This window comes from Esox lucius, chromosome 5 (assembly GCF_011004845.1).
Source record: "Esox lucius isolate fEsoLuc1 chromosome 5, fEsoLuc1.pri, whole genome shotgun sequence".
NCBI classification, from domain to species: Eukaryota; Metazoa; Chordata; class Actinopteri; order Esociformes; family Esocidae; genus Esox; species Esox lucius.
This window is the reverse complement of record NC_047573.1, coordinates 28,821,777-28,833,710: the sequence shown is the minus strand read 5'-3', so window position 1 is coordinate 28,833,710 and position 11,934 is coordinate 28,821,777. Positions and strand designations below refer to the sequence as shown.

The 11,934-nt window shown below is 44.8% G+C and overlaps 1 protein-coding gene across 1 annotated transcript; it reads right to left on the bottom strand.

Moving 5' to 3' along the window:
- Positions 1-396: 396 nt before the first annotated feature.
- LOC114839293 (E3 ubiquitin/ISG15 ligase TRIM25-like) lies at positions 397-10,032 on the bottom strand. The gene is made up of 6 exons (XM_034292117.1): positions 9,457-10,032; positions 5,663-5,758; positions 5,238-5,471; positions 4,948-5,107; positions 4,606-4,665; positions 397-2,088 (listed from the first exon to the last, which is right to left on the bottom strand). Exons 1-6 carry the CDS (start codon positions 10,030-10,032, stop codon positions 1,559-1,561), a joined length of 1,656 nt encoding a protein of 551 aa, XP_034148008.1. The 3' UTR covers positions 397-1,558.
- Positions 10,033-11,934: the final 1,902 nt, after the last annotated feature.

Genomic DNA, 11,934 nt, shown 5'->3' with positions numbered 1-11,934 from the left:
GACCAAACAAGTTTGGGAACCCCTGCCTGCACTAAACCAATCTGCTGTGTTTAGTGGTTTTGGATAAGAGTTTCATAAAGAGAGATTGAGCAGCAGGTCTCTAAACTTTTGTAGAAGTAACCAGTTGGGAACTACAATAGTGACTAAAAACACTCAGAGGTGGGACAAACAGTCTGGATGTAATGGATATAAACTCTGTAGCGTTAGAGATTTAAGGCCGGGTGTCTCTGTAAAGCACTTTGTGACAACTGCTGTTGTAAAAAGGGCTTTATAAATACATTTGATTGATTGATTGATTGACATTTCTGCAGCAGTCTATCGTTGTTACAGTGACCAAAGTGGTTAGCTAGCACCTAGTGGCTAATATTCACGGGAGAAAAATGACAGACCGCCATCGTCTCTCTGGTCTGGGAACTCACTCAGACCGTTTAATCTGAGCATGCTCACAATAGCATTCAAGTGCACGCAGGCACACACATACTAATATGATGTCACTGCGTAGGTTATTTAACATGGCTTTTCTCCTCATATCAAATACGCTTAACACTCCCACTTAAAGACATTCTTACAGCTCTCTAAAGTGGTAAACAAAAACCAAAAATACATTACGCCAAAATAACACATCTGGCAGTGTTCTAAAAACTTCAGAAACATTTACATTTGCCAGCTCACATTACTCTCCAAAGAAATACCCCTTGAAACTCTCAAACTTAGCCTGTGTCACTGGCTTGGTAAGGATATCAGCTACCATGTTTGCAGTAGGGCAGTATTCTATAGATATTCTCCCTTCTGTGTGTGCAGACCGTACAAAGTGATACTTTATATCTACGTGTTTGCTTCTCTGTCTGAATACTGGGTTCTTAGATAAAGCTATCGCCCCCTAGTTGTCCTCATATATCTTGACTGTCACATGCTGGTTACTACTGACTATTCCTTCAAGGTACATACTCTCTTGAGTAGTGGCTGCTAGTGTCATATACTCAGCTTCACAGGTGGATGGTGCCACTGTTGGCTGTTTCCTACTCTTCCACGATATAACTGGACCATTCTCATTTAAGTTGAAACAGTATCCAGTTGTGCTCCTCCTATCATTTGTATTGGCTGCCCAATCAGAATCACTATATCCCTCGAGCTGTAGCCTTTCCTCACTTTTCTGTAGTTCTTGATCCATACATCAATACACATGGTATATATTTATAAATATATTTCTGTTGACAAGTAAACAACCAACTCAAAACAAATCCCACAAATCAAGACGAAACGTCTCTGTTAAAATAGTTCAGCAGGGTTGTAGACACTGACTAAACTAAACCTTATGATGATTGGTCCATTTCAGCTGTCAATCAACTCCCTTCACCATTGAGGGGTATGTCTCATTATGTGTTAATTCAGGAACTCAGACCTCTGGCTAATCCTATTATACTTGATTTGATTGAAACCAGTGTACATGCAAATTAGTAATTGTATCATGCTGTTCTATATGATATCTGTAATCTTAAATCAATCTTTAGCCACAGTTAATCATTCATACATTGATACAAGCAGACTGATAGATGTATCACTGAATAGTTGTCAGTATCTTCACAGACGTTCCATAAGAAACAGTAAACCCAGGATAGAGTGGCTGAGTGAATGTGGTCTCGACTCTGTGGAGGAGGGTCATTGTGTCAGAGACACTGTAGAAGGACAGAGTTCCTGCCCTGTGGTCCAGATACACTCCTACTCTGGAGGACCAGGGGACAGGAATATCAGTCATGGTATAATTGTGGTAGAAACAACATCTGGATGTAGAGCAGGATAACATCCAGGACTGATCATTATCACCAAACCTACACTCATTACCATCTCCTTTCCTGCTGATCTCTTTATATGAGACAGCTACATCAACCCTTCCCCCACTCCACTCTACCTCCCAGTAACAGACTCCAGACAGACCCTCTCTACACAACACCTGTTTATAGGAGGTAAATCTGTCAGGATGGTCAGGATAGGACTGAACCTTATTACTACATGTCACCTTTCTGTTCCCCTCAGACAGACACAGGTTCTGATATGCTGTATTGGGATCCAATGTCAGCTGGCAGGAATCTAAGAGGATGAAAAACAAAGTCAGTGAAAATGTCTCTCCCTCTATGTGTGTGTGAGTCTCTGTCTCTCCCTCTGTGTGTGTGTTTGTGTGTGTCTGATTCTGTTTCTGTCTATGTCTCTCCCTCTGTGTGTGTGTCTGTCTCTGTCTCTCCCTCTGTGTGTGTGTGTGTCTCCTCTCTCTGTGCATGCTGGGAGTGGTGTGTGTGAGTGTGGAGTTTTGGCGGCCCTTTTCAATTTATTTATCCTTTTCTCTTGGTGGATTTCTGATTTCTATGCATGACTGGGCTGTTCAGAAAATCTAAACATTAATGGATATCATACAACCCAGGGTGTCTTTTACCCATTTTCTGTTTTCTCTGTGTATTCTTCTGTTTTCCCTCTTTTCTTTATGGAGGTGTTAAAGGTTGGTTCTCTTAATATTAATGGAGGGAGGAATTGGAATAAGAGGGCTTGGGTATTGGAAGTGATTACATAGAAACAACGTAATGTCGTTTTCCTACAGGAGACACAGTGATGAAGCTAATGAGGTTGACTGGGGCATGTGGTGGGGGGGGGGCAGCATGTGCTTAGTCATGGTACACATTTTAGTGCTGGGGTGGGAATTTTGTTTTCCTCTGGTTTGGGGGTGACTGTAATATCTATAACTGAAATTGTCAAGGGCCGGGTCTTATTGGTCAAGGTGGATGTTATGGGAGTTCTGTTTCAGTTTTTGAATGTTTATGCTCCAAATGAGGGAACACAGTGCATTGCTGTATTTGATAAGATAAAGGTTTCTTCATGACAATGTGATCAACAGGGATGTTTGGTTTTGGGGGACTGGAACTGTACAGTGGATTTTACTGCTGATCACACGGGTTTGGAACCTCATCTGAATTCTGTGTCCGGTCTGTCTGGTGTGTTGACTGAGTTTGATCTTTCTGATGTATGGAGAGTGAGAAATGCCAATGTTAGTCAGTACACATGGTTAAAAATGACTGATGGTCAAATGAGTGCAGCAAGGTTAGACAGGCTATATGTTTCAGAACGCTACTCTGGTAGAGTGGTGCAGTGTGACATTTTTCCTGTGGGGTTTTCAGATCATATTATTACTGTTGATTTTAAATTGTTCTGTCCACGATGGTCAATGTCACATTGGTATTTTAATATTAAGTTGTTACAGGATATCATGTTTTATGAAAGGTTTTGTTGTTTTGGGGACGATGGAGGGCTTTAAAAAGGAATTTTGAGTCCTTGAGACAACAGTGGGAGGTTGGGAAGACCCAAATGTGTGTTTAGTCAACAGTCTACTGCTCTGTCTAATGTTGAGGTTAGAGAGACTATTAGAGCCCTTGAACAGGACATCAAATTGATTGAGCTGTAACTGACCACTCAGACAGACCCTGGATTGGTCATGAATTTACATGATAAGAGACATGAATTAAGGTCCTTTTTGCAAGAAAGGGTGAAGTGTGTCTTGATCAGCTCTCGCTTTGCCACCCTCAAAGATATGGATGCTCCCAGCACTTTTTTCTTTAACCTGGACCAGTCAACAGGCATCTGGTTCACCTGGATCCCAGTGTTAAGGAGGGGTGTCCTTTTTGTTCTGATCCTGAATCATCTGGTTCACCTGGATCCAAGTGTTAAGGAGGGTGTCCTATTTGTTCTGATCCTGAATCATCTGGTTCACCTGGATCCAAGTGTTAAGCAGGGGTGTCCTTTTTGTTCTGATCCTGAATCATCTGGTTCACCTGGATCCGAGTGTTAAGGAGGGGTTTCCTTTTGTTCTGATCCGGAATCATCTGGTTCACCTGGATCCGAGTGTTAAGGAGGGGTGTCCTTTTGTTCTGATCCTGAATCATCTGGTTCACCTGGATCCAAGTATTAAGGAGGGGTGTCCTTTTTGTTCTGATCCTGAATCATCTGGTTCACCTGGATCTGAGTATTAAGGTGGGGTGTCCTTTTTGTTCTGATCCTGAATCATCTGGTTCACCTGGATCCAAGTGTTAAGGAGGGGTGTCCTATTTGTTCTGATCCTGAATCATCTGGTTCACCTGGATCCAAGTGTTAAGGAGGGGTGTCCTTTTTGTTCTGATCCTGAATCTCTGGTTCATGTGTTTTTACATTGTTCCAGGTTGGTTGGTGTTTCTGACCTGCTGACTAGGTGGTTTAATGTTTGAGTTCTTCTGTTCTCGGTTGTTTATATTTGGACCCAAGTATAGTTTCAGTAAACGGGGTGTGGTGTATGGGGTGTTCAGGGTGTGTTGTGCTCAGTTTCTGTGGAAGTTATATTTAAGTTTTGTTTTTTGTTATTTGAGTGTCTGTTGTATCTTTTTTAAAGGAGAGTCTCTGTCTCTCTCTATCTCTCTCTTTGTGTGTGTGTGTAAGATTGTAAATACATGTAAAGAAACAGAATGTACACCTGTGTATGGTTATAAGTGTATGTGTGCATGTCTATGGGTGTGTGTGTACGTTTACATAAAGTGCAAACAACAATGTGTGATTGTGTCTGTGTGTGTGTGTGTGGTTGTATTTCCTCACATGTTAAGAAATCCTTTCTGGTCTTGGGCTCAGCAGGTTGTCCAATCTGACCTGTAGTCACTATGGAGACAGACAGACTTATATATCACAGGTCCACATTAATCATGTCTACTAGTAATCTACATACAGGTAACTAGAGAGGAGATGGACTATAGATGGACTATATTTGTATATAATTGTACATGTGTTCCAGTGGTTCAGGCCAGTCTGTCGTGGCTTTGATTTGGGTCACTGACAAAATGTCCTCCTATAAATAATATTGGTTTCTGTATAATAGTAGATGTTGTTCTATGATGAGTAAAAAACACAATGTTTAATGTTATAAAAGTAATTTTGACCAACCTTCCCTAGATATCCTGTCCATTTCCTTTTTGCATACATCCTGTATTTGATCTTTCAGTTCAGAGACTGATTTCTTGACATGCTCAAAGGAGATATGTGGATAGACAGTGATACTGGGTAAGACCTCAGATCCAGGAGAGACACAGAGAGACTGGAAACTCTACAGAGAGGGAAAGAAGCAATACGTTTTGACATAGACAGACAGTGAATTAAGTTCCAGTCCATTTCACCCGTAAAGAAGTCAAGAGGGATCCATTACAGAGTATTGTAAGGTAAGTTAGTGATGTCACCTGCAGGAAATGGATGTGATCCTCTGTGTGTGAGAGCTCCTTCAACTCAACATCTCTCCTCCTCAGCTCAGCAACCTCCTGCTCCAGTTGTTCCAAGAGTCTTTCAGCCCGACTCACTTCAGTCTTCTCCTGAGCTCTGATCAGCTCCTTCAACTCAGAGCGTCTTTTCTCAATGTAGCAGATCAGCTCAGTAAAGATCCTCTCACTGTCCTCCACTGCTGCCTGTGCAGAGTGCTGTTAGGACACAGAGAGAGAAGGGGGTCCAATTTAAGTTAATTCACTCTGCTATCACCAGTGTTACAGACAGCACGTAAATGTAAATATACAGTGCCAGTCAAAAGTTGAGATACACTAATCCATTCAGTGGGTGTGTCCAAACTTCTGATTGGTCCTGTACATGTATTTATATCAGCCAAAACACTCACCTTCAGAGTGTCCACAGTCTGTCTCAACTCCTGAATCTTCTTCTCTCTCTCCCCAATTCTCTTCTGGGATTCCAAATATTTCTCCCCAAACTGTCTCTGCAGAGAAATACATCATAAACAAATTTAATCAGCGCGAGCGCCTGGTGGCCGGGCCTTTCCCCATGGGGCCCGGCCGGGCCCAGCCTGAACGAGCGACATGGGGCCGCCCTCCCGTGGGCTCACCACCCACAGGAGGGACCATAAGGGGCCGGTGCAGAGAGGATCGGGCGGCAGTCGAAGGCGGGGGCCTAGACAACCCGATCCCCGGACACGGAAACTAGCTCTAGGGACGTGGAATGTCACCTCGCTGGCGGGGAAGGAGCCTGAGATGGTGCGTGAGGTTGAGAGGTTCCGACTAGAGGTAGTCGGGATCACCTCTACGCATGGCTTGGGCTCTGGAACCACACTCCTTGAGAGAGGATGGACTCTTCACCACTCTGGAGTTGCCCATGGTGAGAGGCGGCGGGCTGGTGTGGGTTTGCTTATAGCTCCCCAGCTCTGCCGCCATGTGTTGGAGTTTACCCTGGTGTGCTAGTCACAGTTTGTCCATAACGAACACCATGTTCAAGCATAAGGGTGTCCATCAGTGCACGTGGCACCAGGACACCCTAGGCCGCAGGTCGATGATCGACTTTGTTGTCGTTTCATCTGACCTGCGGCCACATGTCTTGGACACTCGGGTGAAGAGAGGGGCGGAGCTGTCAACTGATCACCACCTGGTTGTGAGTTGGATCCAATGGCGGGGGAGGAAGCTGGACAGACTCGGCAGGCCCAAGCGTACTGTAAGGGTCTGCTGGGAACGTCTGGCCGAGTCCCCTGTCAGAGAGATCTTTAACTCCCACCTCCGGCAGAGCTTCGACTGGATCCCGAGGGAGGCTGGAGATATTGAGTCCGAGTGGACCATGTTCTCCACCGGCATTGTCGAAGCGGCCGCTCGGAGCTGTGGCCGTAAGGTCTCCGGTGCCTGTCGAGGCGGCAATCCCCGAACCCGGTGGTGGACACCGGAAGTAAGGGATGCTGTCAAGCTGAAGAAGGAGTCCTATCAGGCCTGGTTGGCTTGTGGGACTCCAGAGGCAGCTGACGGGTACCGACAGGCCAAGCGGACTGCAGCCCGGGTGGTTGTGGAGGCAAAAACTCGGGCCTGCGAGGAGTTCGGTGAGGCCATGGAGAAGGACCATCGGCTGGCCTCGAAGAGATTCTGGCAAACCATCCGGCGCCTCAGGAGAGGGAAACAGTGCCCTACCAACGCTGTTTACAGTAGAGTTGGGCAGCTGTTGACCTCAACTGGGGATGTCGTCGGGCGGTGGAAGGAGTACTTCGAGGATCTCCTCAATCCCGCCGTCACGTCTTCCATTGAGGAAGCAGAGGATGCGGGCTCAGAGGTGGACTCGTCCATCACCCGGGCTGAAGTCACCGAGGTGGTTAAGAAACTCCTCGGTGGCAAGGCACCGGGGGTGGATGAGATCCACCCTGAGTACCTCAAGTCTCTGGATGTTGTGGGGCTGTCTTGGCTGACACGCCTGTGCAACATCGCGTGGCAGTCGGGGACAGTGCCTCTGGGATGGCAGACCGGGGTGGTGGTCCCTCTTTTTAAGAAGGGGGACCGGAGGGTGTGTTCCAACTATAGGGGGATCACACTTCTCAGCCTCCCCGGGAAAGTCTATGCCAGGGTTCTGGAGAGGAGAATACGGCCGATAGTAGAACCTCGGATTCAGGAGGAACAGTGTGGTTTTCGTCCAGGCCGTGGAACACTGGACCAGCTCTATACCCTCTACAGGGTGATGGAGGGTTCATGGGAGTTTGCCCAACCAGTCCACATGTGTTTTGTGGATTTGGAGAAGGCATTCGACTGTGTCCCTCGCGGCATCCTGTGGAGAGTGCTTCGGGAATATGGGGTCCTGGGTCCTTTGCTAAGGGCTGTCAGGTCCCTGTACGACCGAAGCAGGAGCTTGGTCCGCATTGCCGGCAGTAAGTCAGACTTGTTCCCTGTGCATGTTGGACTCCGGCAGGGCTGCCCTTTGTCACCGGTTCTGTTCGTAATTTTTATGGACGGAATTTCTAGGCGCAGCCAGGGGCCGGAGGGTGTCAGGTTTGGGGACCACACGATTTTGTCTCTGCTCTTTGCGGATGATGTTGTCGTGTTGGCCCCTTCAAGCCAGGACCTTCAGCATGCACTTGGACGGTTTGCAGCCGAGTGTGAAGCGGTGGGGATGAAAATCAGTACCTCCAAATCTGAGGCCATGGCCCTCAGTCGGAAAAGGGTGGCTTGCCCACTTCAGGTTGGTGGAGAGTGCCTGCCTCAAGTGGAGGAGTTTAAGTATCTAGGGGTCCTGTTCACGAGTGAGGGAAGGATGGAACGGGAGATTGACAGACGGATCGGTGCAGCTTCTGCAGTAATGCGGTCGATGTATCGGTCTGTCGTGGTGAAGAAAGAGCTGAGCCGCAAGGCGAAGCTCTCGATTTACCGGTCAATCTACGTTCCTACTCTCACCTATGGTCATGAGCTTTGGGTCATGACCGAAAGGACAAGATACCGGATACAGGCGGCCGAAATGAGCTTTCTCCGCAGGGTGGCTGGGCGATCCCTTAGAGATAGGGTGAGAAGCTCGGTCACCCGGGAGGAGCTCAGAGTAGAGCCGCTGCTCCTCCACATCGAGAGGGGTCAGCTGAGGTGGCTTGGGCATCTGTTTCGGATGCCTCCTGAACGCCTTCCTGGGAAGGTGTTCCGGTCCCGTCCCACCGGGAAGAGACCCCGGGGAAGACCTAGGACACGCTGGAGGGACTATGTCTCCCGGCTGGCCTGGGAACGCCTCGGTGTCCCCCCGGAAGAGCTGGAGGAAGTGTCTGGGGAGAGGGAAGTCTGGGCATCCCTGCTTAGACTGCTGCCCCCGCGACCCGGCCCCGGATAAGCGGAAGATGATGCTATGCTATGCTATGTTGTAGTGATTTTTAATTACATCATATTTATTATTATGATCAGGATTCTTAGTTTTTTCTTATAATTTCGGATATAGTCGGTACATATAGTTGGTATGTATAGTTGGTACATATAGACTGTAGACGGTACATACAGTTGGTGTATATAATCACTTAGATCTCAGATCCTTGGTCACCATGTTTGATCCGACTGTCAACTACAGAACGTTGTATCTGAACTAGACGGATAACAGATGGAATGTTGGGTTTTGAACATAACTGTGAATACCTCTAGTTTGTGGTACAGGGCCAATATACTACAGATTAAGGCTTTACTTTAACCATTGTTTAACCAGGCAAGTTGATTATGATCCAGTTCCTTTCATATCACCCACCTGGGGAAATGTTACAGGGAAGGCAGAAGCAATTAGGATGAACTGTCTTGATCAGGAACTGACTGACATAGATATAGTATCACCTTGACGTTTGGGGGGTCAGAACCAGGGACATTCCCTGACCACTAGGCCACCTTGCCTATCCTATTTGGAGTGGCATTGTATGTTAAAACAGCCTTTAACCATGTACATCTGTAATACATCAAACCCTCTTATTCCTTAAATAGTCTTACTAAATTGTTCTGATTCTAGTCAAAGTGTGAGGTTTACATCAGTGTTATAAAATTGGTCAGGTATAATAAAATACTTAGGTAAGGTTTACAGATTGCTCACGGTGTAACTGTTACAAACACACCCACAAACTAAATATAAATTTTATCAAACACACCCACATCCACACACAACTTATACATTGTATCCTCTACTGTAGAGTTCCCATCTTACTTGTGTCTCAGTCCTTTCTGCTGCAGCTAAGACTGTATCATGTCCTTTATGTACATCTATCATACAGAGCAGACAAATACACTGCTGATCAGTACGACAGTAAACCTCCAGTAGTTTGTCATGATGAGAACAGATCTTCTCCTGTAGTGGTTTGGAGGCTTCGTCCAACTTGTGCTTTTTAAAGGCAGGAGATTCATAGTGAGGCTGGAGGTGAGTCTCACAGTAAGAGGCCAAACACACCAGACAGGACTTGACAGCTTTGAGTTTTCTCTCAGTGCAGGAATCACACTCCACATCTCCAGGTCCAGCATAATAATGATCAGGAGGAGCAGCTTGGAGTCTTGTTTTCTTCAGATTCTCCACCAATTCATCCAGGATGGTGTTCCTGTTTAGAACAGGTCTTGGTATGAAGGTCTGTCTGCATTGCGGGCAGCTGTAGATACCCTTGTAATCTTCCTGATCCAAACAGTCCTTAATACAGCCCATACAGTAACTGTGTCCACAGGGAATAGTTACTGGATCCTTCAGTAGATCTAAACAGATTGAACAACTGATTGAGTTTATAGCCTGTGTCATTTTTCACACACATATAAACAGGGGAAAAAAAACAAGAGATTACTTTCGTTTTCCTTGAACTGCTTTTTTTTTCAGAGGAGTGGTTTGTTTTCTGTGATTTCCTGGTTCTGTGCAAAGCCATTGAAAAAGAGAGTTGCGACACACTATGATCTCGCCGCCACGCAGTCACGTGGTTTATGTAGCTCTCAATAGTTCCAAACAGAGCTGCGCTGTCAACCAGTTTGAATGAGTTTAAGCGGGACAGACAGACAGCAGCAGCTATATTTGCAGCAATTATAGGTAAATATTGACGCATAATGTACATTGATTATTATGTTTACGCTAAAATTAAATGCATACAATATACTTTTTTTGGGGGGGAGAGTGACGGAAACAGCATTAATACGTTTTTGTGTTTAATTTTGGAGGGAAATGGACTCCCATAACGTAGAATACATTTAAAGAAACTACTTTATTTGCAGCAATGTTCGTTAAATATTAACTTCATGAAATGAAACCGGAGATATAATTACTGAGTGAATTAACTATGTTCCTAAATACGACCCATAACTGTTAATGGGATTGATTTCAGTATGGCCAATGTACCCATTCATCCTTCCTTCATCATAGACTAAACCATGTATCAGAAAACACGCACACACAAAAAATGAATAATACATCCATACGATATGATGTACACATTGTACAGACTAGTATAGGCCTACTCTTAAGTATAAATATGTACACAACTAACCCTAACCCATAATATATAAATTGTATATATATATGTATGTATATGTGTATATATATATATACACACACACACACACACACACACACACATTTACATACATGAAGTCCAGAGCACCTGCTGTCATTTTCCTGCATATCCAGGTCTCTTGGCCTATTTTCTATGTCGGAGGTACATCTTTTTGCCCCAAATCTTCAATGACAGCCACTTCTGACCAGACTTCTCCAGACAATAGATGGGTGTACCAGGGTTCAACTGTTTTCTGCAGCTCTGACCTGATGGCACTGCTAAACATCTTCCGAAAACAAGGGATGATGCTGTTTGTGGCATAATGTGTCTTTCATCTGCTGCAGCAAGTTTTTCTTTGGATGATCACTACGGTCCTCAACATTGTCAGTTTATTTGTGCTTCTTTAAAAGAGCTTGGACAGCACATCTGAAAACGGCTGTCTGCCTTTTTTGTAGTGCTCAGTATAACTTTTGACAGTTAATGGTCTTATCCAATGTTGTTAGCTGAGTTTGGCTGTTCCTCGCCCAGTTGTACTAGTGTTTTGTTAATGTTCATATTACTGTATATTGTGTTTATATTGACAAATCATAATTTGATCCTTTTGAAAACATTATTCTTGAAACTTTCATGCCATTAAAGCCCTTTGAATTGAATAAATGATTTTGTGTGTTTAATTATGTAGGGAAGGGGGACTGCTCCCCAAGGTATAATACATTTACAGTATGTACTGTATATATTTTTCTCGTGCTTCTATGGTCATAATTACCAATATCCTATTGTTATATGTTAAAAAAACAATTCACATCAATAAACATTAACTAAAACTGGCTACATAAAACAAAACTACTGACTAGATTCATGAGAGGTCGGAAAATGTGTTTAATAGTCAAAATTACAATCATTTCATCAACTTACCAGCGAGCGTACTTTGGAAGCTCCTAATATTAATGACCTTCAGTGCTGGAACTATCAGTGTTTGGAACTATTGGCTGCTCCACGACACGTTACTTCCGCATTCCAAAGTTCCTATGGCGGTCTATGGGAGTGTCGCAACTCTCTTTTTCAACGGCTCTGGTTCTGTTGTGAACTCAGATGTCAGATATCAGGTCTGGCCAGTAGAGGGCATGAGTGATATATCATAGACAGAGTTAATATTCTCAATC

Excerpts from the sequence above, each read along its gene's own strand:
- LOC114839293 (XM_034292117.1), bottom strand. The coding sequence starts at position 10,032 with ATGACACAGGCTATAAACTCAATCAGTTGTTCAATCTGTTTAGATCTA. Across the intron at positions 5,108-5,237 it reads ATCACATCCATTTCCTGCAG|AGTTTCCAGTCTCTCTGTGT; the intron begins GTGACATCACTA and ends CCCTCTCTGTAG. Across the intron at positions 2,089-4,605 it reads CAGAAAGGATTTCTTAACAT|ATTCCTGCCAGCTGACATTG; the intron begins GTGAGGAAATAC and ends TCATCCTCTTAG.